This window comes from Hyperolius riggenbachi, chromosome 1 (genome assembly GCF_040937935.1).
Source record: "Hyperolius riggenbachi isolate aHypRig1 chromosome 1, aHypRig1.pri, whole genome shotgun sequence".
Lineage (NCBI taxonomy): Eukaryota > Metazoa > Chordata > Amphibia > Anura > Hyperoliidae > Hyperolius > Hyperolius riggenbachi.
In genome coordinates, this window is record NC_090646.1 from 360,961,603 (window position 1) to 360,988,299 (window position 26,697).

At 43.5% G+C, this 26,697-nt stretch overlaps 1 protein-coding gene across 1 annotated transcript in view; it reads right to left on the reverse strand.

Annotated features, from left to right (window-relative positions):
* The window catches only part of POLR1E (RNA polymerase I subunit E), a 38,763-nt gene extending 28,374 nt beyond the window's left edge, over nucleotides 1-10,389 (reverse strand). Inside the window, exons 1-3 of the mRNA XM_068234219.1 lie at nucleotides 10,275-10,389; nucleotides 1,667-1,770; nucleotides 175-251 (exon numbers count right to left, since the gene is read on the reverse strand). Coding sequence (XP_068090320.1) covers nucleotides 175-251; nucleotides 1,667-1,770; nucleotides 10,275-10,332 — 239 coding nt within the window. The 5' untranslated portion in view covers nucleotides 10,333-10,389. The remainder of the gene's footprint in view (nucleotides 1-174; nucleotides 252-1,666; nucleotides 1,771-10,274) is intronic.
* Between the last annotated feature and the right edge of the window lie 16,308 nt (nucleotides 10,390-26,697).

The window sequence follows — 26,697 nt, forward strand, 5'->3', positions numbered from 1 at the left end:
CTGCACCATCATTGATCTCCGCCCCATCCATACAGATGGCATCATGACCTGTAGGCCAGCAATGCATGTATTCAAAATGCGACCCTGGAATGCCACCCAAGGGATCTAGCACCAATCCCTGTGGACGATAGCAGGAATGACAAATCCATTAAGAAATAAATAACTCTTTCCTACTTGCATAAGGAGCTGCTCTTCATAGCTTCCGCAGAGAAATTATTTCCCACATAGCTCAGTCTGTCGGTGTCTGCAGTCTAAAAATAAATACCGGTAGATAAATCTTAACAGCATCTTGAAAAATATAATACAAGTCTACTTTGATTTGTACCCCACACATATATAGGACAGCTTATGATTAAAAATGTGTTCCCTTTAAATAGTTGTAATCCAGCTATAAGCTATGGGCCAGTAATCAAAAGACCATGACTGTGTTACTCCAATAATAAGAGCAATGCAATCCGCTCTATAGAATACGGCTTACTAAACACATTACAAACTGGTGGTCAAGCAGCACTAATGCAAACATTTTCTCTTTAGCGCTGTGCTGCAGTCATAGCCTCCAAGCGCAGGCCAAGGCTATTCTCTTCCTTACCGCTCCTGCTCTGTGGTCAGCCATGCCATCATCCCTTCGCTCCCCTCCATAGCAACAGGAGCTCAATGCTTTAGCGTGTTTTAATATTTTTGTGGACATTTCTTTTTCTCATGAATTTCTAAGTTAGCACATATGAGAAAAGTTTTGTGTTGGTACTTCAATTAGATATATCGGTAAACACAATTAAATAAGATTTTCTCATTGATATTAGCAAGTGATATGGTACAGCTTTTTAGCTATTGGCAGTGTCTCTCACGTGTGACTTCAAGCAAACCTGTAACCAAGGGGATGTAGATAATGACTCAAGTAGTGGGAAGCCTCTGGATGGTCCATAAGCATCCCAGGTCCCCTTTGAACCTACTGTTCCTCCACAGGAACCTCCTCTTCTTGTGTCTGTACTCCTGTCCATGTACAAACGCATCCTGACTGTGCATGCGCGAGTAATGTCAGAGCATGCCCAGTACAACAAAACGCTAGTGCACAGAGGAAAGAATGCAGTGCATGAGCGGCTTTATTCTACTGGGCATACACAGATCTTACTTGCACATGCCCAGTTGGGACTGTGTTCATGCATGATGAACTCTTGTGGAATATGTTAAGAGGGACCCAGCACTGGAACGGTGGGCTCTAAGTGGACCTGGAAAACCTCTGGACAATACAGAAGCTTTCCACTACTGAGGCAATTATCTAATTTTCCACTTTAGGCATGCCTAAAGGATATTTGGAGGTGGCAAAATTATTCTATTTCAAGTGGCAATGAGGCAGTTAAACCAAATGTTCAGCATCCCTTATACTTCAGCTCATCAATGCCAAATATTGCCCAGTGGCTCAAACACATGACGTCATTGAGGAGGGTTACATTGGCAAAAGCACAGCATGCTGCCATTATTTTAATTCCCCCCGATTAATAATCACATGGGTGGGTTGGGTGTTTTTCAATGTATCTGGAAAACCATTTTGAAGGTTACAAAACACCTTTGATATCTTCATGAATAATGCAGCAGAGCCAATAGACAGCAGTAAGTCTTAAGAATTCTTTAGTACATATGCAAAGTAATCACACAATCAAAAGCTTACCAAAATCCTTTGCTTTTTTGACATGGGTTTTTTGTCAGTCTTATTCTTGTACAATGTAAAATTTACACTCTCAGGAGTCTGGAGTGTTCCATTGGAGAACTGAGCTAAAACAGGAAATACAAAAAGGAAATTGTAGTTAGCTCTCTTTATCTAAAAATACAAATAGAATCTCGCTATAGTAAACTTCGATATAGAAAACCTCTAAAGTAAACTCTGTCCCACCCATGCGCATGTATTATTATTTAGTATTTATATAGTGCAGACATCTTCCGCAGCACTGTACATAGTATATATTGTCTTGTCACTAACTGTCCCTCAGAGGAGCTCACAATCTAGTCCCTACCATGGTCATATGTCCTACGTGTATGCATCGCAGTGTTCTCCCCAGAAATGTTTTCCATCCGGGTGGTATGAAAAAGTAGCCGGGTGGGGAAGGTCCTGCTGGGTGCCACTAGGTGGGGAATCGCGCCCCCCTCCCCCCCCCCCAATAAATTGACAGGCTAAGCTCCGTCTTTTGTACTGGAATCTCTTAAAGGAAAAATTAGGCTAGTTACTTATCTGGGGCTTCTTCTAGCTCCCTAAAGTCCTCCTGCTCCCTCACTGCCATTCCACTCTGCTCTGTTCCTTAGCCCCGCACCTCCTCGATCATGCTCCAGTGGCCAGGAGTGCTTTGCCCATGCACAGTAGCAATTATTAGTTACCGCGCAAGTGCAAAACGCTACTGGTCACGAGAATGTAATAAAGGAGGCGAGTGACATGTGGCTGCACGTGCAGTGTTCAGAGAGGAACAAAGTGGTGCGGAATGGCTGCAAGGGACAAGAACAACTTAAAAGATACCCGTAGTGACATGTGACATGATGAGATAGACGTGTATGTACAGTGCCTGGCACACAAATACCTATGTTGTGTTCCTTTTTTTCTTTCTCTGCCTGAAAGAGTTAAATATCAGGTATGTAAGTGGCTGACTCAGTCCTGACTCAGACAGGAAGGGACTACAGTGTGACCCTCACTGATAAGAAATTCCAACTATAAAACACTTTCCTAGCAGAAAATGGCTTCTAAGACCAAAAAGAGGTAAAAAGGGGAATTTATCATCAGTGAGGGTCACACTGTAGTCACTTCCTGTCTGAGCCAGGACTGAGTCAGCCACTTACATACCTGATATTTAACTTTCACTTTCAGTGTCCTTTTAAGTTCTAACTACCTTTCTGCTGATTTAACAATGAAACTATCAGCTGTCAAAGGCCAGGATGTCTCTCACTAATCACTCTGTGCCTCTGTCTGCTGATGCTATGGGTGAGTCTGTGGCCATCTGTACACTGGCTCACCCCCCCCCCTTCACCTCCAAACTGCAGCTCCCACACAGGAGTGAAAACTACACAGGAGTGACACTCACTTCTGTCATCAATCAGGGCAGGACAGGATAATTGTGGGGTGAAAGGGTCAAGCATCCTAAAGTTCTGGCTGGCGGGGGATGAGGTAGGGGCCACCTCCTCCATTAGTAGTAGCCAGCGAGATTACACACATGCACAAACAAGCTGCGGCTGGGACCAGCAAAGGGAGAGCAGGAGAGTGTCTGGCTGGACATGCCACAAAGATCAGAGCTGTGTTATCTCCCAGCTTCAGCTCATATGAGCTGGGAGTACAGGGAGAGGGAGGAGGACAGCGTCTGGCTGTACATTCCAAGAGCCGTGCTTCCTCTCTTCAGCTCAACTGAGCTGCATGTGATGTCCCTGCATTCCCCACCCCTCCACACAACTGCCAGGAGCTGAGGAGGAGGGCGGAGAAAGCGTCCCTGAGTGACACCGGCTGGCTGCAATGATACAGCCACGGCTGATCACTAATAAATGCACAGAGCAGGGATAATTTTACCCAGGCACTAATAGATCTCACCCGGGCGGCCCGCCCAGGTAAATAGCTCTGGGGAGAACACTGCATCGTGTAGTGTATGTGTTGTAGTCTAGGGCCAATTCAGGGGGAAGCCAATTAACTTATCTGTATGTTTTTTGGGATGTGGGAGGAAATATGAGTGCCCGGAGGAAACCCACACAGACCCGGAGAGAACATACAAACTCCTTGCAGATGTTGACCTGGCTGGGATGTATGAATATATATAGTATATGTCCAACTGTTTATAGTAAGCTTCTGATATAGTAAATTACTTAGCCAGGTCCCTTGACGTGTACTATAAAGGAATTGTACTGTAGAGGCCTGCACAAGTCTAATTTTTCAGACCTGCAACCCGTTTTCTGGTGAATTTGATACCCACACCCGATCCGCAACATGCTTTTACTTCTAAAATACTCATTGAGTAGCTGTAAAGTAAATAAAACCTGTTTTTATCCACAAACCAAAGCCGAAGAAGTGTTGAAGATTTTTTTTTTTACTCTTATTTAAAATCAATAAAAAAAACAAAAAAAAAAACACAAGAAAAACAAAAAAAACAGAGAAGTAACAATTCTGCTCCAACAACAAACAGCAGAATAGAGCAACCACATCCTTGTTCTAGGATGTTCCTCTGCTAAATGCACAGCTCCATTTCTGAAAGTGAAGCTTATAGCTGCAGCGGTAGGAGTGTCACCCTGGCTGCCGCAATGCACACTGGGAGACGCGAAACATTAATGTGACCACATTTCCTGGCCCGGAGATGTAGTTACATTAATATACTACATGTTCTTTGTGAAAATATGTCTCCAGCATTTGATTGGTCTATTTTCAAGCTGCATAAATTTTAATCAGCTCAAATTTATTAGAATTCTTTGCATATACTATTCTGATCTGCTCTCTTTATGTGTGGTCTGTAGATTTTCTAATTCAGGTTTTCAACGTCTCACAGAGGAACAGAGTCGACTTGATAATTTCTGATGGGTCAATTGATTTTATACAGAAGATGGAAAACCTGATTGGACCTGTCAGAAATCATCAATTTGACCCACCGTTCTGTAGGGAAATTGCACCAGGCATTATAGTACTTTACAAATGAAACAAAATAAGACAGGTTGGTATTAGCAACAATGAGGACCTGGGTGATAAGTGTATCTCTCATAAGACAGTCTGTTCTACCTCAAAGTACCACGTTCCGAAGGGTTTTATGGCCAGTATGAATCCAGCACCAGTTTCTACACCTGGGCTAATCCACTGAATGTTACTGACACTCCAATCTGCTAGGCTCAGTTAGAAACACTACGGAATGCTTGAAAAACAAACAATCAATTGGAAGCAATCTTTGCCTTTTTTTTTTTAAAATATTTTTATTATCATTTACTACTTATATAGCGCTGACATCTTCCAAAGGGTTTTATAGAGTGTATAGTCTTGTCACTAACTGTCCCTCAGAGGAGCTCATAGTCTATTACGTTAAGGGGCCCATACACTGGTCGATTTCAGCCACTGATCGATTCTATAGAACTCAAATTCCCCATTCGATCAATTTGCGGCCGATTTGATCTGAGGATGGAAAATCTAGGTCGATCTGCTGCTGGCAGCAGATCGATGGCCCATAAAGTTGTGTTGGATCTAATAATGCATTTAGATCGATTTCCAATAGATTTCATTGTGAAATCTATTGGAAATATGTTCCTAGTGTGTGGCACACATCGGATAGATTTCTGGCAGATGCCTGTTAAGTCGAATGTGCTGCAAATCTTTAAAGGAAACCAGAGAGGAATAATTAAAAGTTATTGATACATACCTGGGGTTTCCCGCAGCTGCAGAAAACCTAATCGCTCCCACGCCGCGGTCCTCAGCTTCCTCCGTTTGCCGGTGCGGGTCCCGTCCTTCCAGGGGGCATGGCCAGCCTACGCCAGTGAAGTGCGCTGTTTGCGTATCTCTCCAGCAGCCACTGGAGAGGTACGCAAGGAGCGCACTTCAGCTACGATCGACTGGCCAGTCAGGCTAAAGTGACGAGACCCGCACCGGCGAACGGAGGAAGCGGAGGACCGCAGCGTGGGAGCGATCAGGGTTTCTGCAGCTGCGGGAAGGCCCAGGTATGTATAAATAACTTTTAATTATTCCTCTCTGGTTCTCTTTAAGTGTATGGCCACCTTTAGTCTTAAGTCCATCGTAGTCTAGAGGCAATTTAGGGGGAGCCAATTAACTTATCTTAGCTTTTGAGATATGGCAGAAAACTGGAGTGCCCGGAGGAAACCCATACAGACACAAGGAGAACATACAAACTTCCATAGTGTATGAATGAAGAATGTACCTATTGAAAATTGAACTGCAGCTTTTTACTGTTTGATGTAGTGCAACAGTATGAGCTTTCGATCTACTGCCATCCAAAATTGAAAGATTTTCTGTCTAATCCGATTAATACATTTTCATTGATTTTTGGTAAAGATCTATTGAAATTACAATCAGATGTTGGAGCACAGATTTCTGAAAGATTCAATCAGCATCACTGAATCTGCCAGGAATAGAGCTGAAAAATCTATAAATGAATGGGTAACTTAACTTCCACAGTCTGCAAACACAGGAAACTCTACATGATGAAAAATACAAAACAAACATACATAATTTGGCCGAAGGTTATTTCAGCACACAGCGCCAAAACTGGGCACAGCCATAGCATTATGCTGCAAGCCCCACGCTCCGGTGATCGCCAGACTCCGAATTACATCTCCCTCCGAGTTGCTACAACTCTGAGCGGGAAGTGTATTTAAACGCCGCTGGGGTATTGAGCGGCAGCAGGGAGAGACGCCATTCGGCTCACCCTGCGCCAAGCTCAAGAGAGGCAAAACAACATGTATGCTAATTTGGCACCCTCATAATAAGTGTACTGTGCTGCCTGGCACCATGGTAAATACTTTTCTTAATATTCATCCTGGGTAAGCATCCATCTTGAGCTCACTTCTACATGAAAAAACACAATCACAAATCGCTCCCAAAATCACATGCTCAGCTTCAGAAATAAGGGACAGCAAATAGGAACATTCTTCTGATTGTTTAAATTTATTTATTTGGGGGACAAGGATTTATAAACATTTTAATCAATGTAGAATTCATTTTTTATTGTTATTTGAAAAACAGTTAACAGTTAAACAACCTAACAGCAGTTCAGCAAACAACTGATTCAATGACGTGTGCCACTGGCGGCAGGGAGAGAACATCACCAGACTAATCTCCCCTCTGATGGCTTCACTAACCTCTCCTATGCCTCATACTTGCCACCTCTCTCTGATGCCAAACACTAAAAGTGACCATACACATAGACTTGCAGCAGATTAGACCATCATATAGATTTCTGTCAGATGCCTGTCAAGTCGGATCTGAAAGGAATCTGATGTGTGCCACACACTAGGAACATATTTCCAATAGATTTCAGAATGAAATCTATTGGGAATCGTTCTAAATGCATTATTGGACCATTGGATCCAATGCAACTCTATGGGACACAGATTTTCTATCCTGTCAGATGAAATCGATCAAAATCGGAAGCAAATCGATTAATAGATTTGCTAGAATCAATCTCTGATCGATTCCATAAAAACCATTAATCAATGGCTGAAATCAACCAGTGTATGGGCCCCTTAAGGGCATGGGTCCCACTGGCAGCCCTTCCAATGAATCACAAAGTGCCCATAATTAGGGCTGATTCACTCTACAAGAGCTTTTTAAAGAGTAACTGTTAGGCTAGAAATGTAAAATTAAATCTCTATTCTCCTGTGTTAAACAGTTAGGAAGGTAGCCAAAAAGGCAATACTGAAGTTAAAAATCTATCTTACTTTTTGTGGGCTGAATAATAATCTTCATTTTCCCCAAGCTCCTAAGGACGACGCAAGCCGCACATAAGAAGTTGCAGAGCATGCTGGAAGGTGTTATTTTTTCTCTCTGCTTAGCTCCGTTCCTCCCCTTCATTTCCCTATTCCTCCCTAATTCATTGCTGCAGCCTGATTGGCTGCTTCCTCTATCCCTCCCGGTTTCCCCACCACGCTTCTGTCCATCTCTTACTGAGCCTCCTAGGGTTGCCAGGCATGCAGGGCTGGATTTGTTAGAAGACCCCCAGATGTCCGCAGCTGCCCCTTTACAATCTGCCTGGCTTTGAAGCAGCAGGGTCACTCAGCCGCAGCCCGCACCCCCTCCCACCGGGAGATCAGACCAGATGCTGTCCCCTGTCCGCTCTCTCCCACCCCCCAGCAAGAGCCTGTGCGATTATCTTCTCCCCCCCATAAACAGGTGTGGGTGTCTCCCCCCCCCCCCCCAGGCAATAACAGGTGCGGATGTCTTCTCACCTGAAAAAAGTAAACACTGAGAGAGAGAGGCCGGAGAGTGCATCTCCTGCTTCCAGCGCCGCCACCGCACTTTCCTCTGTCAGTCGCCCGCCGTGCATCTCTCTCTCTCCTGCTGGCGTCCCTCACATGTGACTCGCTGGAAAGTTACCGGCGAGTCACATGATAGGAATCACCAGCAGGAGAGAGAGAGATGCACGGCTGACAGAGGAAACTGCGGTGGCGGCGCTGGAAGCTGGAGATGCACTCTCTGGCCTCTCTCTCTCTCTCAGTGTTTGCTTTTACAGGTAAGAAGACATCCGCACCTGTTTCTGCCCGGGGGTGGGGGCCTGGGAGGGAAGACACCCACACCTGTTTATGGGGAAGAAGATAATCGCACAGGCTCTTGGCGGGGGTGGGGGGAGAGCTGACAGGGGACAGCATCTGGTCTGCGGTTGAGTGACCCTGCTGCTTCCAAGCCAGGCAGATTATAAAGGGGCAGCTGCGGACATCTGGTGGTCTTCTAACAAATCAATATAGTATGTATATCTACAGCATCTGACAGCCTGTACTGAAGGGGCGGGTGACTTCAGCTTGGTGGGAGTGTCTGAGGGCTGGGAGTTGGGAGGGCTAATGCATACTAAATCAGGGGGATGAGTGGAAGCAGGGTAAGGGAGGATATTACATCACGACTGGCTTCAGACACAGACAGTCAAAGATGAAACCTGTCAGGAACTGTCAGGAACATAAATCTCTGTATATACTATATAAAAATCACTAAAATCAAAACGTGGACAGTGTAATGCATATGTTATGTAAGTACAGCCAGTATTTATCTACTGATATATGTGTTTTTTTTCTCTGAGACCCTATACCTAACAGCTCCTCTTTAAGCACTAGAGATTTTAAAAGCTCTTGCTAATGCAATGCTATGTGGGGATTTTACAAAATCACATTGATCTACTGAGAACACACACATAGTATAACATTAGCAAAAGCTTTTAAAAATCACAAAGAGTTTAGAAAAGCTCTTGCAGTGTGAATGAGCCCTTATAGAAATCACAGAAGTCCATGATTCCTGGAGTAATCGCTCCCAAAATGCTGCAAGCATAGAATTAACCTACATTGCCGAGCTAACCTACATCCCATAGACTTTACTATCCACTCCCCTTCCCCTCCTTAATGCATTTGTCACTGAATGTACAAAGTATTCAACAGGTAGGTTATTTAGTCGGCGCACCAACCCCCATAGGTATCCACTGGTATAGTGCATTGCAGATCACTGGCAGACAGTGAACACTGCAAAACTGGACAGCAGAGTACATTTGAAATCGGCGCCGGTAGACTTGGGCGCAGGATACAGCGCTATAAGGCTGATCCTGTTTCTGCCCAAGTCCGGGCCGTTTTAATTACTATTCCCCCTCCAGGCCGCCATGGATAGTGGGGGAATGAAATAATTCGGCTTCCAGCGATTGCTGGAGGCCGAATTATTCTGTTTTTAAGCAACTTCGGCTCCGTCTTCTGACGGAGTCGACGTTACTCACTGTGCGCCGCTATAGACTGATTCCCATTACAGTCTATGGCTGCGCCCAAATCTAGCAGCGCTGAAAAGCACTGCTCTGGGACAGCACGGTGGCATAGTGGTTAGCTCTCTCGCCTTGCAGCGCTGGGTCCCCGGTTCGAATCCCAGCCAAGCCAACATCTGCAAGGAGTTTGTATGTTCTCCCCGTGTCTGTGTGTGTTTCCTCCGGACACTCCGGTTTCCTCCCACATCCCAAAAACATACAAATAAGTTTATTGGCTTCCCTCTAAATTGGCCCTAGACTACGATGCATACACTACACGATACGATACATACATAGACATAACTATGGCAACGATTAGATTGCGAGCCCCTCTGAGGGACAGTTAGTGACAAGACAATATATACTCTGTACAGCGCTGCGTAAGATGCCGGCGCTATATAAATAATAATAAAAAAAAAAAAAATACCAGTGCGTCTTGGACCTCACCTCTCCCTCACACTAACCACCCCAGTCCCCAGCTGTTAGGTAACCTTATTTGTTTTCGGCTCTTTCATGGAAACATTTCTGACGTGATAGAAATCCTCCATGGACAAAACACCAATACACATGAATCCAAAACGAAAATACTAAAGCAACGCCGCAGTACAAGCTGACACAATAAAACGATATATACTGTAGGAAAAAAGCATGAACAAATGTATACACTATGACGATAATAAAAACAATGAAATGTATAAACAGCAAAATGTACACGAATCTATAATACAATACTGTAAGCAAAGTACACTACACGGTGCTGAGCTATAACTTCAACAGAGCAGCCCTTTACACTTTCCTGGCAGCAGCAGGGCACGGTATGTCTACACCAAGACTTACCGAGCACGGATAGCTGCTCAGGGTCGCCCCTGTATTCCCATACAGCTTTGCCAGCCATGTGTGTATCTCCAATACAGTACACACACACACGCTGTACGCCGCTGAACACTTCCTGGGAGGTGCCGCAAACATACGAGAAGTAGCGGCTTCCTGCCCGAGTCTCAGCACACAGCGCCATCTGCCGGTTTTATTATGTTTAGCAGCAAATCAGCAACCGCACAGATAAGTCTAGTACTGTATGAGAGGCAAATAATTGATGTACCTTGGAAATGGACCAATATAATCCCACGAATCGGTAGTATTCGTATTTGATTGGTCCATTTTTAAGCTGCATAAAGTTGCATAAAATCATTAGCATAATCCTGCATTAATTTGTAATTATTTGCATCTCACAAACTATCCCCAGGGCACCACTCCTAACCCTCACCAATTCACATGTATGAAAAAGGGGCTCAAGGTAATTTGGGCACCCAATTTCGCCTAGAAGAAGATATTCTACATTTTTAAAATGTAAATTAACATAGTAGAGTACCAGTAAATAATACCAATATTTTACTACAACTACTATTAACACACAGAACCCTCCGTTAACAATGCCTAAGATTAACTGCCCCCAGTTGTCTGAACTGCCCCCCCCCCCCCAGTATGCTCCTGGTGACATGGGTACATTTGTGCTTGGCACACGCCCATGCATTTGCAGAATAAGCCAACCCATCAGAGGTCAGTGATCCTTCAGCGGCTGCAAGCAGACCCAGGAGAAGACCAGAGCTGCAGCGAGGGACACAAGTGACATCTAAGGGCTGGAAGAAGTCCCAAGTAAGTAAAGCTAGTTTTTATCCATTGCCTCAGATATCCTTTAAAAACACCTCCAGTGATCTGTTGCCTGCGCATACACCGCACACAGTTTTCCGATAGATTTCAGCATCAAATGTATCGGAAATCGGCCTAGTGCCACCACCTCCTGTCTGACCACCCCCAAGTCTAAAAATGTCCCCCCGATGCCTGTTCTACCTAAAATCTCACCTGTCCACCAGCACAATTCCTGGCCTCCTCCACCCTGTTTTCCGTCATTGTGATAGCCTACCACATGGCCTTTACCACATAGCACCAGATGGCCTTTACCACATAGCACCATTTGTAATAAACTGGCTTTTATTCATGACATGTTTATCTCCAACACTCTCACCTTTCTGGGGCTCACTGAGACATGGCTAACTCCATCAGACATGGTGTCTCCAGCTGCTCTATCATATGGTGGTCTAAAATTTAGTCATGCCCCTAGACCTGGCCACAAACATGGAGGCGGGGTGGGGATCCTCCTCTCTGAACACTGTTCCTTTAAACCACTCACACCACTGCCCGCACTCTCACTTTCATCCTTTGAAGTTCATGCTGTCCGTCTCTATTCTCCATACCACATCCAGACTGCTGTTATCTACCGCCCGCCCGGTCCAGCCTCTACTTTCATTGATCACTTTTCAGCATGGCTTCTACAGTTCATCTCCACTGATATACCCTCTATCATCATTGGAGATTTTAATATACCCATCGATACTAATTGCCTTACTGCCACCAAACTGCTCTCTCTCACCTCCTCGTTTGACCTCGCCCAATGGTCCTCCACTTCCACCTACAAAGACGACCACACTCTTGACCTTGTCTTTACCCGCCTCTGTTCTATTTCAAGCTTCCATAACACTCCGCTTTCCCTCTCAGACCACAACCTTCTTACCGTCTCAATCAATTCTTCTCTACCGTCAACTCCTCCAACACTACACCATACAGTCACATGCAGGAATTACCGCAACCTGGATCTGAATTCCCTGACAGAGGCCTTGCAACCTCTAAGTACTCTGTCTTCCTACACTGACCCTGAGGCAGCATCCAGTTACTTATTTAGTGTAGCCTCCTCTGCCATGAATTCAGCTGCTCACCACCACCTGCCCCCGCCAAACTAACCAGCAGCCCTGGCTCACTGAACAAATCAAACAGCTGAAAAGGCGCTCCAGGGTGGCAGAAAGGTGCTGGAGAAAGAGTACTGCTGTAGAGGACTTTAATCACTATAAACAAACTATGCAGGAGCTCAGGGATGCCCTCACCTCCGCTAAGCAGTCTCATATAGTTACATAGTTATTTTGGTTGAAAAAAGACATACGTCCATCGAGTTCAACCAGTACAAAGTACAACTCCAGCCCGTCCCCCACATACCCCTGTTGATCCAGAGGAAGGCGAAAAAACCCCCACAAGGCATGGTCCAATTAGCCCCAAAAGGGAAAAATTCCTTCCTGACTCCAGATGGCAATCAGATAAAATCCCTGGATCAACATCATTAGGCATAACCTAGTAATTGTAGCCATGGATGTCTTTCAACGCAAGGAAAGCATCTAAGCCCCCTTTAAATGCAGGTTTAGAGTTTGCCATAACGACTTCCTGTGGCAATGCATTCCACATCTTAATCACTCTTACTGTAAAGAACCCTTTCCTAAATAAATGGCTAAAACGTTTTTCCTCCATGCGCAGCTCATGTCCTCTAGTCCTTTGAGAAGGCCTAGGGACAAAAAGCTCATCCGCCAAGCTATTATATTGCCCTCTGATGTATTTATACATGTTAATTAGATCTCCTCTAAGGCGTCTTTTCTCTAGACTAAATAAACCCAGTTTATCTAACCTTTCTTGGTAAGCGAGACCTTCTATCCCACGTATCAATTTTGTAGCTCGTCTCTGCACCTGCTCTAAAACTGCAATATCTTTTTTGTAATGTGGTGCCCAGAACTGAATTCCATATTCCGGATGTGGCCTTACTAGAGAGTTAAACAGGGGCAATATTATGCTAGCATCTCGAGTTTTTATTTCCCTTTTAATGCATCCCAAAATTTTGTTCGCTTTAGCTGCAGCGGCTTGGCATTGAGTTCGATTATTTAACTTGTTGTCGATGAGTACTCCTAAGTCCTTCTCCAAGTTTGATGTTCCCAACTGTATCCCATTTATTTTGTATGGTGCTAGACCATTGGTACGACCAAAATGCATGACTTTACATTTGTCAACATTGAATTTCATCTGCCATGTATGTGCCCATATAGCCATCCTATCCAGATCCTGTTGCAATATGACACTATCTTCCTGAGAGTTGATGATTGTGCACAATTTTGTATCATCTGCAAAAATAGCAACATTGCTCACTACTGCATCTACTAGGTCATTAATAAATAAATTGAAGAGCACTGGACCCAGTACAGACCCCTGTGGGACCCCACTGCTAACAGTCTCCCATTTTGAGTACGATCCATTGACCACAACTCTTTGTTTTCTGTCCATTAGCCAGTTCCCTATCCATGCACACAAACTCTTCCCCAGTCCTTGCATCCTCAACTTTTGCACCAGACTTCTGTGGGGAACAGTGTTGAAGGCCTTTGCAAAGTCCAAGTATATCACATCTACAGCATTCCCAATATCCATATTAGCATTCACTACCTCATAAAAGCTGAGCATGTTAGTCAAACAGGACCTGTCTTTAGTAAACCCATGTTGATGCTGAGAAATAAGATTATTTTCTACTATGAAGTCATGTATAGTATCTCTTAGTAACCCCTCAAATAGTTTGCATACAACTGATGTTAAGCTTACAGGTCTATAATTTCCTGGATCAGATTTTTTGCCCTTCTTAAATAATGGGAAAACGTGGGCTGTACGCCAATCCACTGGGACTCTGCTAGTTGCAAGAGAGTCACAAAAGATAAGATAAAGGGGCTTAGCTATAACTGAACTTAATTCTCTTAGGACCCGAGGATGCATGCCATCCGGGCCAGGTGCCTTGTAAATTTTTAATTTATTTAGTCTTGCCCTTACTTCTTCCTGCGTTAAGTATTTAATATTACAGTTAGAAGATTGAGACTCTTCTGCCTCTGTAATTTGCAACAGTGCTGTTTCCTTTGTGAAGACAGAAGCAAAGAAAGCATTTAATAACTCTGCCTTACCTTGGTCATCCACCATTGAGTTCCCACCCTCATCCTTTAGGATTCCTATACAGTCAACCTTTCTTTTTTTAGAGTTGATGTACTTGTAAAACTTTTTTGGGTTAGAATTGATATCCCTAGCGATTTGATTTTCAGCTTCGATCTTTGCCAGCCTAATTTCTTTTTTACAATTTTTATTGCACTCCTTATAATTGCTTAGTGCAGCCTCAGTCCCTTCCTGTTTTAGGACCTTATAGGCATTCTTTTTCCTCTTCATTTTATCCCTAACCTTTCTATTCATCCATAGAGGCCTTTTTTTATTCCTAGACATTTTGTTTCCATATGGGATATACATACTACAATATTGATTGAGAATACGTTTAAAAGCTTGCCATTTCCCTTCAGTGTCCTTCCCTTGTAGTACATTATCCCAGTTCACCAAACTTAGTGCCTGCCTAATTTGATTGAACTTTGCTTTTCTAAAATTCATAGTTTTAGTGGTCCCGCTGCCCCGTGGCCTATCAGTCACCAGATCAAATGTTATCATGTTGTGATCACTATTTCCCAAATGTTCTTGAACCTGCACATTTGATACATTATCTGGTCTATTAGAAATGATCAGATCCAGTAACGCATTCCCCCTAGTTGGTTCCGTTACCATTTGAGTCAAGTAATTGTCCTGTAGTGCTGCCAGAAATCTGCTGCTTTTACCAGAATGGGTAGTCTCAATACTCCAGTCAATGTCTGGAAAGTTGAAGTCGCCCATAATTATGACCTCATTTTTACTTGCAGCTTTTTCAGTCTGCTGTAGTAATCGCAGTTCTGGAGCTTCATTAATAAGAGGTGGTCTGTAGCATACCCCAATAAGCAATTGGCAACTTTTATTTCCAGCATGAATATTTACCCAAACGGACTCCACATCTCCGCAATCTTCCTCCATCTCATCGTTGAGGACAGCTGTAAAAGAATTCTTAACAAAGAGACAAACCCCTCCACCTTTTTTCCCTGTTCTATCCCTCCTAAACACATTGTATCCTTTTAAATTAGCTATCCAGTCATGGCTTTCATCCATCCATGTCTCGGTTATTCCCACAATGTCATAGCCTTTGTCATTCAGAATGAACTCTACTTCGTCTATTTTATTTGCAAGGCTCCGAGCATTGGTTACCATGCACTCCTCGCTCATTTCCTCACAGTCCCACAACCCAAAACAATTGTTCAACACCTTTAACTCCCTACTTCGTCCCCCACCTCCTCCCCCTACCACATGTCTGTCAGCTGACGACTTTGCATCATACTTTACAAGCAAGATTGATGCAATACGTAATAGCTTCAACACGCAACCATTTTTACCAGCTCAACCATCACCTATAAATTCCTTCTGTCCGCCAGCACCCTCACTCACTACTAACTGCCTTCCCCCCGCTCCACAAGACCACTCTCCCACTCTAACATCTTTCACCACACTCACTGAACAGTGTCTTTCCTCACTAATCTCCAAAGCGCATCTCACTACCTGTGCCCTGGATCCCATTCCCTCTCATCTAATCCCCCATCGTTCCTCCTCCTTTAATCCCGCTCTAACAACTCTATTCAACCTTTCTATCTCCACTGGCACTTTCCCTTCCTTATTCAAACAAGCTATCATCACACCACTTATCAAAAAACCCTCTCTTGATCCAACTTCTCTATCCAATTACGGTCCTGTCTCACTCCTCCCCCTTGCTTCTAAACTGCTGGAACGTCATATCCATTCAGAATTGTGTGCCTTTCTCTCTACCAACTCCTTACTTGACCCCTTTCAATCTGGATTCCGCACACACCATTCCACTGATACTGTCCTCACGAAAGTTGCTAATGACCTACTGGTAGCTAAATCCAAAGGCCAGTTCTCCATTCTAATACTCCTTGACCTTTCCTCTGCCTTTGACATGGTTTATCATGCTCTGCTTCTGCAGATACTGTTATCTTTAGGAATCAAGGGACAAGCAAATTCCTGGATCTCCTCTTATCTCTCTGGACGTTCTTACACTGTGTCCTTCTCTAACATCAATTCCTCCCCACACCCACTGTCTGTTGGTGTACCTCAAGGCTCTGTTCTTGGGCCACTTCTTTTCTCAATCTACACTTGTGGCCTGGGACAACGAATTAATTCTTTTGGCTTCCAGTATCACCTCTATGCGGATGACACCCAAATCTATCTCTCAGCTCCTGATCTGTCATCACTACTATCTAGAGTCCCCGACTGTCTACGTGCCGTTTCTGCATTCATGTCCTCCCGCTTCCTCAAACTCAACACGCCTAAAGCGGAAATTGTGATTTTTCCACCATCACTGTCTACACCCCCACCAATTGCAACCATAACTGTAGACAACACCCCAATAACCTCAACCACTAAGGCCCGCTGCTTGGGGGTTATACTTGACTCAGAGCTCTCCTTTAAACCTCACATTGCCTCATTAACCACCGCCTGCTATTTCCAGCTCAAAAATATATTTTGTATCCGTCCCTTCCTCACACAAGAGGCCACCAAAATGCTTGTTCATTCCTTAATCATCTCCCGCCTAGACTACTGCAACACCCTGCTCTGTGGTCTACCAAAAAATAGGCTAGCACCTCTCCAATCCCTTCTAAACTCAGCGGCCCGCCTCATTCACCTTCCACACGCTCTTCCGACGCAGCCCCACTGTGCCGTTCTCTCCACTGGTTACCCATTATTTAGAGGATCCAGTTAAAACTCCTGTGGATACAAAATATAGGTAAAAGGCTGCGCATCCCTGACCCAATACTATACAATTGAATGGTTAATCGCTGTGGCGCACACCGCCCCCCCTGGACTAAAATGTACGCCCGCATCCAAACAATGCAATACTGGTCTATGGAGAAATTTTAGCTTCCATCATAGTTTTGCATGCAAAAATATAGATATACTGGACATCTGCACCAACGTTGAGGTAAATCTCCAGAGCAGATGTCCTAACACTAAACTGACCTAAGTTAAAAGCAAATGTCTTTACCCTGGCAGCAGCTACGCTAAAATGTGTAACTTACATTCAATACAGACAGCAGAAAACAAAGCAAGCGCTCACCAATATGGGCCGCATCTGAATGACTCACCACCTCATATGCACCGCTTAAATAGCTCAAATACACACTCAGCAATCAGACAGATGCAAAACATATGCAAAACTAAACTAAATACTTACCATGCAAAACAGGATAGCACAATGGGTGCTGCTAGCCTGGTAGTTACAGAACTGTGGATACAAAATATAGGTAAAAGGCTGCACATCCCTGACCCAATACTATACAATTGAATGGTTAATCGCTGTGGCGCACACCGCTCCCCCTGGACTAAAATGTACGCCCGCATCCAAACAATGCAATACTGGTCTATGGAGAAATTTTAGCTTCCATCATAGTTTTGCATGCAAAAATATAGATATACTGGACATCTGCACCAACGTTGAGGTAAATCTCCAGAGCAGATGTCCTAACACTAAACTGACCTAAGTTAAAAGCAAATGTCTTTACCCTGGCAGCAGCTACGCTAAAATGTGTAACTTACATTCAATACAGACAGCAGAAAACAAAGCAAGCGCTCACCAATATGGGCCGCATCTGAATGACTCACCACCTCATATGCACCGCTTAAATAGCTCAAATACACACTCAGCAATCAGACAGATGCAAAACATATGCAAAACTAAACTAAATACTTACCATGCAAGACAGGATAGCACAATGGGTGCTGCTAGCCTGGTAGTTACAGAACTGTGGATACAAAATATAGGTAAAAGGCTGCGCATCCCTGACCCAATACTATACAATTGAATGGTTAATCGCTGTGGCGCACACCGCCCCCCCTGGACTAAAATGTACGCCCGCATCCAAACAATGCAATACTGGTCTATTGAGAAATTTTAGCTTCCATCATAGTTTTGCATGCAAAAATATAGATATACTGGACATCTGCACCAACGTTGAGGTAAATCTCCAGAGCAGATGTCCTAACACTAAACTGACCTAAGTTAAAAGCAAATGTCTTTATCCTGGCAGCAGCTACGCTAAAATGTGTAACTTACATTCAATACAGACAGCAGAAAACAAAGCAAGCGCTCACCAATATGGGCCACATCTGAATGACTCACCACCTCATATGCACCGCTTAAATAGCTCAAATACACACTCAGCAATCAGACAGATGCAAAACATATGCAAAACTAAACTAAATACTTACCATGCAAAACAGGATAGCACAATGGGCTCTATTCATAAAACCTTACCGCAAGTTTTCCGCTCAAAACAGCGGATTTTCCCGTCCATTTAGCAAAGTGGGCATTCATAAAAGCTGTTCCCGCATGAAAATCTACAATCCCCCAGCAGAGCGAGAAATTTCCGCCTTCTCCAGTGTTTTTCTAGATTAATCTAGAAAAAAGTAACAAAATGGCCATTCATAAAGATTAGAGGAAGCGGTATGTGGACGGGAAATACCGCTTCCTCTGATTTTGCGGATTACATACAAGTGAATGGGACAGACCTCCCAGAGAGAGCAGTGCACGGAGGGACTCTGCCGGCTGAAGTGTTTCCGCATGCCTTCCGACAGCTTACCGCCAGCTTTCAGCGGGAGATCTCCGCTCTTGCATCGCAGCTTTCAAGATTTCTTTGAATGACCACCCAGAAGTGTAAAATACCGCTGCGGTATTTTCCCTCCAGGAGTTTTTTCGCCACATCTTTTTTATGAATAGAGCCCAATGGGTGCTGCTAGCCTGGTAGTTACAGAACTGTGGATACAAAATATAGGTAAAAGGCTGCACATCCCTGACCCAATACTATACAATTGAATAGGTTAATCGCTGTGGCGCACACCGCCCCCCCCTGGACTAAAATGTACGCCCGCATCCAAACAATGCAATACTGGTCTATGGAGAAATTTTAGCTTCCATCATAGTTTTGCATGCAAAAATATAGATATACTGGACATCTGCACCAACGTTGAGGTAAATCTCCAGAGCAGATGTCCTAACACTAAACTGACCTAAGTTAAAAGCAAATGTCTTTACCCTGGCAGCAGCTACGCTAAAATGTGTAACTTACATTTAATACAGACAGCAGAAAACAAAGCAAGCGCTCACCAATATGAGCCGCATCTGAATGACTCACCACCTCATATGCACCGCTTAAATAGCTCAAATACACACTCAGCAATCAGACAGATGCAAAACATATGCAAAACTAAACTAAATACTTACCATGCAAAACAGGATAGCACAATGGGTGCTGCTAGCCTGGTAGTTACAGAACTGTGGATACAAAATATAGGTAAAAGGCTGCGCATCCCTGACCCAATACTATACAATTGAATGGTTAATCGCTGTGGCGCACACCGCCCCCCCCTGGACTAAAATGTACGCCCGCATTCAAACAATGCAATACTGGTCTATGGAGAAATTTTAGCTTCCATCATAGTTTTGCATGCAAAAATATAGATATACTGGACATCTGCACCAACGTTGAGGTAAATCTCCAGAGCAGATGTCCTAACACTAAACTGACCTAAGTTAAAAGCAAATGTCTTTACCCTGGCAGCAGCTACGCTAAAATGTGTAACTTACATTCAATACAGACAGCAGAAAACAAAGCAAGCGCTCACCAATATGGGCCGCATCTGAATGACTCACCACCTCATATGCACCGCTTAAATAGCTCAAATACACACTCAGCAATCAGACAGATGCAAAACATATGCAAAACTAAACTAAATACTTACCATGCAAAACAGGATAGCACAATGGGTGCTGCTAGCCTGGTAGTTACAGAACTGTGGATACAAAATATAGGTAAAAGGCTGCACATCCCTGACCCAATACTATACAATTGAATGGTTAATCGCTGTGGCGCACACCGCTCCCCCTGGACTAAAATGTACGCCCGCATCCAAACAATGCAATACTGGTCTATGGAGAAATTTTAGCTTCCATCATAGTTTTGCATGCAAAAATATAGATATACTGGACATCTGCACCAACGTTGAGGTAAATCTCCAGAGCAGATGTCCTAACACTAAACTGACCTAAGTTAAAAGCAAATGTCTTTATCCTGGCAGCAGCTACGCTAAAATGTGTAACTTACATTCAATACAGACAGCAGAAAACAAAGCAAGCGCTCACCAATATGGGCCGCATCTGAATGACTCACCACCTCATATGCACCGCTTAAATAGCTCAAATACACACTCAGCAATCAGACAGATGCAAAACATATGCAAAACTAAACTAAATACTTACCATGCAAAACAGGATAGCACAATGGGTGCTGCTAGCCTGGTAGTTACAGAACTGTGGATACAAAATATAGGTAAAAGGCTGCGCATCCCTGACCCAATACTATACAATTGAATGGTTAATCGCTGTGGCGCACACCGCCCCCCCCCTGGACTAAAATGTACGCCCGCATCCAAACAATGCAATACTGGTCTATGGAGAAATTTTAGCTTCCATCATAGTTTTGCATGCAAAAATATAGATATACTGGACATCTGCACCATTGTTTGGATGCGGGCGTACATTTTAGTCCAGGGGGAGCGGTGTGCGCCACAGCGATTAACCATTCAATTGTATAGTATTGGGTCAGGGATGTGCAGCCTTTTACCTATATTTTGTATCCACAGTTCTGTAACTACCAGGCTAGCAGCACCCATTGGGCTCTATTCATAAAACCTTACCGCAAGTTTTCCGCTCAAAACAGCGGATTTTCCCGTCCATTTAGCAAAGTGGGCATTCATAAAAGCTGTTCCCGCATGAAAATCTACAATCCCCCAGCAGAGCGAGAAATTTCCGCCTTCTCCAGTGTTTTTCTAGATTTATCTAGAAAAAAGTAACAAAATGGCCATTCATAAAGATTAGAGGAAGCGGTATGTGGACGGGAAATACCGCTTCCTCTGATTTTGCGGATTACATACAAGTGAATGGGACAGACCTCCCAGAGAGAGCAGTGCACGGAGGGACTCTGCCGGCTGAAGTGTTTCCGCATGCCTTCCGACAGCTTACCGCCAGCTTTCAGCGGGAGATCTCCGCTCTTGCATCGCAGCTATTAAGATTTCTTTGAATGACCACCCAGAAGTGTAAAATACCGCTGCGGTATTTTCCCTCCAGGAGTTTTCTCGCAACAACTTTTTTATGAATAGAGCCCTTTGTGCTATCCTGTTTTGCATGGTAAGTATTTAGTTTAGTTTTGCATATGTTTTGCATCTGTCTGATTGCTGAGTGTGTATTTGAGCTATTTAAGCGGTGCATATGAGGTGGTGAGTCATTCAGATGCGGCCCATATTGGTGAGCGCTTGCTTTGTTTTCTGCTGTCTGTATTGAATGTAAGTTACACATTTTAGCGTAGCTGCTGCCAGGGTAAAGACATTTGCTTTTAACTTAGGTCAGTTTAGTGTTAGGACATCTGCTCTGGAGATTTACCTCAACGTTGGTGCAGATGTCCAGTATATCTATATTTTTGCATGCAAAATTATGATGGAAGCTAAAATTTCTCCATAGACCAGTATTGCATTGTTTGGATGCGGGCGTACATTTTAGTCCAGGGGGGCGGTGTGCACCACAGCGATTAACCATTCAATTGTATAGTATTGGGTCAGGGATGCGCAGCCTTTTACCTATATTTTGTATCCACAGTTCTGTAACTACCAGGCTAGCAGCACCCATTGTGCTATCCTGTTTTGCATAGTAAGTATTTAGTTTAGTTTTGCATATGTTTTGCATCTGTCTGATTGCTGAGTGTGTATTTGAGCTATTTAAGCGGTGCATATGAGGTGGTGAGTCATTCAGATGCGGCCCATATTGGTGAGCGCTTGCTTTGTTTTCTGCTGTCTGTATTGAATGAAAGTTACACATTTTAGCGTAGCTGCTGCCAGGGTAAAGACATTTGCTTTTAACTTAGGTCAGTTTAGTGTTAGGACATCTGCTCTGGAGATTTACCTCAACGTTGGTGCAGATGTCCAGTATATCTATATTTTTGCATGCAAAACTATGATGGAAGCTAAAATTTCTCCATAGACCAGTATTGCATTGTTTGGATGCGGGCATACATTTTAGTCCAGGGGGGGCGGTGTGCGCCACAGCGATTAACCATTCAATTGTATAGTATTGGGTCAGGGATGCGCAGCCTTTTACCTATATTTTGTATCCACAGTTCTGTAACTACCAGGCTAGCAGCACCCATTGTGCTATCCTGTCTTGCATGGTAAGTATTTAGTTTAGTTTTGCATATGTTTTGCATCTGTCTGATTGCTGAGTGTGTATTTGAGCTATTTAAGCGGTGCATATGAGGTGGTGAGTCATTCAGATGCGGCCCATATTGGTGAGCGCTTGCTTTGTTTTCTGCTGTCTGTATTGAATGAAAGTTACACATTTTAGCGTAGCTGCTGCCAGGGTAAAGACATTTGCTTTTAACTTAGGTCAGTTTAGTGTTAGGACATCTGCTCTGGAGATTTACCTCAACGTTGGTGCAGATGTCCAGTATATCTATATTTTTGCATGCAAAACTATGATGGAAGCTAAAATTTCTCCATAGACCAGTATTGCATTGTTTGGATGCGGGCATACATTTTAGTCCAGGGGGGGCGGTGTGCGCCACAGCGATTAACCATTCAATTGTATAGTATTGGGTCAGGGATGCGCAGCCTTTTACCTATATTTTGTATCCACAGTTCTGTAACTACCAGGCTAGCAGCACCCATTGTGCTATCCTGTCTTGCATGGTAAGTATTTAGTTTAGTTTTGCATATGTTTTGCATCTGTCTGATTGCTGAGTGTGTATTTGAGCTATTTAAGCGGTGCATATGAGGTGGTGAGTCATTCAGATGCGGCCCATATTGGTGAGCGCTTGCTTTGTTTTCTGCTGTCTGTATTGAATGAAAGTTACACATTTTAGCGTAGCTGCTGCCAGGGTAAAGACATTTGCTTTTAACTTAGGTCAGTTTAGTGTTAGGACATCTGCTCTGGAGATTTACCTCAACGTTGGTGCAGATGTCCAGTATATCTATATTTTTGCATGCAAAACTATGATGGAAGCTAAAATTTCTCCATAGACCAGTATTGCATTGTTTGGATGCGGGCATACATTTTAGTCCAGGGGGGGCGGTGTGCGCCACAGCGATTAACCATTCAATTGTATAGTATTGGGTCAGGGATGCGCAGCCTTTTACCTATATTTTGTATCCACAGTTCTGTAACTACCAGGCTAGCAGCACCCATTGTGCTATCCTGTTTTGCATGGTAAGTATTTAGTTTAGTTTTGCATATGTTTTGCATCTGTCTGATTGCTGAGTGTGTATTTGAGCTATTTAAGCGGTGCATATGAGGTGGTGAGTCATTCAGATGCGGCCCATATTGGTGAGCGCTTGCTTTGTTTTCTGCTGTCAGTTAAAACTCCTGACTCTAACATACAAAGCCCTCCACGAGTTGTCTCCTCCATACATCTCCTCACTAATCTCAAGATATTGTCCCTCCCGCAACCTCCGCTCCTCCCAAGAAATTCTCCTGGCCTCTAAGCTGATCACCTCCTCTCATGCTCGCATCCAAGACTTTACACGAGCATCATCTCTTATCTGGAACTCTCTTCCACAGCCTGTACGTCATGCTCCAAACCTGGACATCTTCAAACGCACTCTTAAAACACACCTTTTCAGACAAGCTTATAACATTCTATAGCCCTTATTTACTTATATGTCACAATGTAATCAGAGGCAAGGTCACTGCCTCATCCATCCTCCATCCCCTTAACTAGTGTGTCCCCCACTACCCATAAGATTGTAAGCTTGCAAGGGCAGGGTCATCCTCCTAATGTTTACTGTTTTTGTAAAAATATTTGTGCTGCTTGGAATTCTACTGTACATTTGTTAGTTGTATCTATGTTCCACTTGTCGTCTTATTGTGCTTTGTAAAGCGCTGCGGAATATGTTGGCGCTATATAAATAATAAAAAAATAATAATAATAATAGATGCTTGTGTGTGAGCCACTCACAATAATCATTGTGTACTAAAGGGAAAGGATGGCTCCGCTCCTTAAAGTAAACATTTAAGTGTAAACAAAGTCAAGAGTCAAAACTCACCTTTTCACTCTGGCCTACTCCCCTTCACAAGTGCTCTAAACCCGCAGCTGAACTCTGGTCCCCTACCTTTCATGTCCCTACCTCTCCCTCTAGATTGTAAGCATTTGGGCAGGGTCCTCCTCCTTTTGTGTCCTCCCTGATCATGCACCTCCATTACTGTGCACCCATGCTATGCATTTGAGTGAACTCAAATTGCCTAATCTCCATGCTCCATCCAGTGACTGACTAAGCATTACCTTGTACTCATACTGTGCTGCCAGATCTGGTTTTTCTTGTATTCCTGTATTGTCATATTGCTGTATGTCACCCCTAAATATTGTTTAAATTAGCTAGCCATGACTGGATAGCTAATTTAAAAGGATACAATGTGTTTAGGAGGGATAGAACAGGGAAAAAAGGTGGAGGGGTTTGTCTCTTTGTTAAGAATTCTTTTACAGCTGTCCTCAACGATGAGATGGAAGAAGATTGCGAAGATGTGGAGTCCGTTTGGGTAAATATTCATGGTGGAAATAAAAGTTGCCAATTGCTTATTGGGGTATGCTACAGACCACCTCATATTAATGAAGCTGCAGAACTGCGATTACTACAGCAGATTGAAAAAGCTGCAAGTAAAAATGAGGTCATAATTATGGGCGACTTCAACTTTCCAGACATTGACTGGGGTATTGAGGCTACCCATTCTGGTAAAAGCAGCAGATTTCTGGCAGCACTACAGGACAATTACTTGACTCAAATGGTAACGGAACCAACTAGGGGGAATGCGTTACTGGATCTGATCATTTCTAATAGACCAGATAATGTATCAAATGTGCAGGTTCAAGAACATTTGGGAAATAGTGATCACAACATGATAACGTTTGATCTGGTGACTGATAGGCCACGGGGCAGCGGGACCACTAAAACTATGAATTTTAGAAAAGCAAAGTTCAATCAAATTAGGCAGGCACTAAGTTCGGTGAACTGGGATAATGTACTACAAGGGAAGGACACTGAAGGGAAATGGCAAGCTTTTAACTTTTTCTCAATCAATATTGTTGTATGTATATCCCATATGGAAACAAAATGTCTAGGAATAAAAAAAAAGGCCTCTATGGATGAATAGAAAGGTTAGGGATAAAATGAAGAGGAAAAGGAATGCCTATAAGGTCCTAAAACAGGAGGGGACTGAGGCTGCACTAAGCAATTATAAGGAGTGCAATAAAAATTGTAAAACAGAAATTAGGCTGGCAAAGATCGAAGCTGAAAATCAAATCGCTAGGGATATCAAATCTAACCCAAAAAAGTTTTACAAGTACATCAACTCTTAAAAAAGAAAGGTTGACTGTATAGAACTCCTAAAGGATGAGGGTGGGAACTCAATGGTGGATGACCAAGGTAAGGCAGAGTTATTAAATGCTTTCTTTGCTTCTGTCTTCACAAAGGAAACAGCACTGTTAACGCAGGAAGAAGTGAAGGCAAGACTAAATAAATTAAAAATAGACAAGGCACCTGGCCCGGATGGCATGCATCCTCGGGTCCTAAGGGAATTAAGTTCAGTTATAGCTAAACCCCTTTATCTTATCTTTTGTGACTCTCTTGCAACTGGCAGAGTCCCAGGGGATTGGCGTACAGCCCACATTTTCCCATTATTTAAGAAGGGCAAAAAGTCAGATCCAGGAAATTATAGACCTGTAAGCTTAACATCAGTTGTATGCAAACTATTTGAGGGGTTACTAAGAGATACTATACATGACTTCATAGTAGAAAATAATCTTATTTCTCAGCATCAACATGGGTTTACTAAAGACAGGTCCTGTTTGACTAACATGCTCAGCTTTTATGAGGTAGTGAATGCTAATATGGATATTGGGAATGCTGTAGATGTGATATACTTGGACTTTGCAAAGGCCTTCGACACTGTTCCCCAAAGAAGTCTGGTGCAAAAGTTGAGGATGCAAGGACTGGGGAAGAGTTTGTGTGCATGGATAGGGAACTGGCTAATGGACAGAAAACAAAGAGTTGTGGTCAATGGATCATACTCAAAATGGGAGACTGTTAGCAGTGGGGTCCCACAGGGGTCTGCACTGGGTCCAGTGCTCTTCAATTTATTTATTAATGACCTAGTAGATGCAGTAGTGAGCAATGTTGCTATTTTTGCAGATGATACAAAATTGTGCAGAATCATCAACTCTCAGGAAAATAGTGTCATATTGCAACAGGATCTGGATAGGATGGCTATATGGGCACATACATGGCAGATGAAATTCAATGTTGACAAATGTAAAGTCATGCATTTTGGTCGTACCAATGGTCTAGCACCATACAAAATAAATGGGATACAGTTGGGGACATCAAACTTGGAGAAGGACTTAGG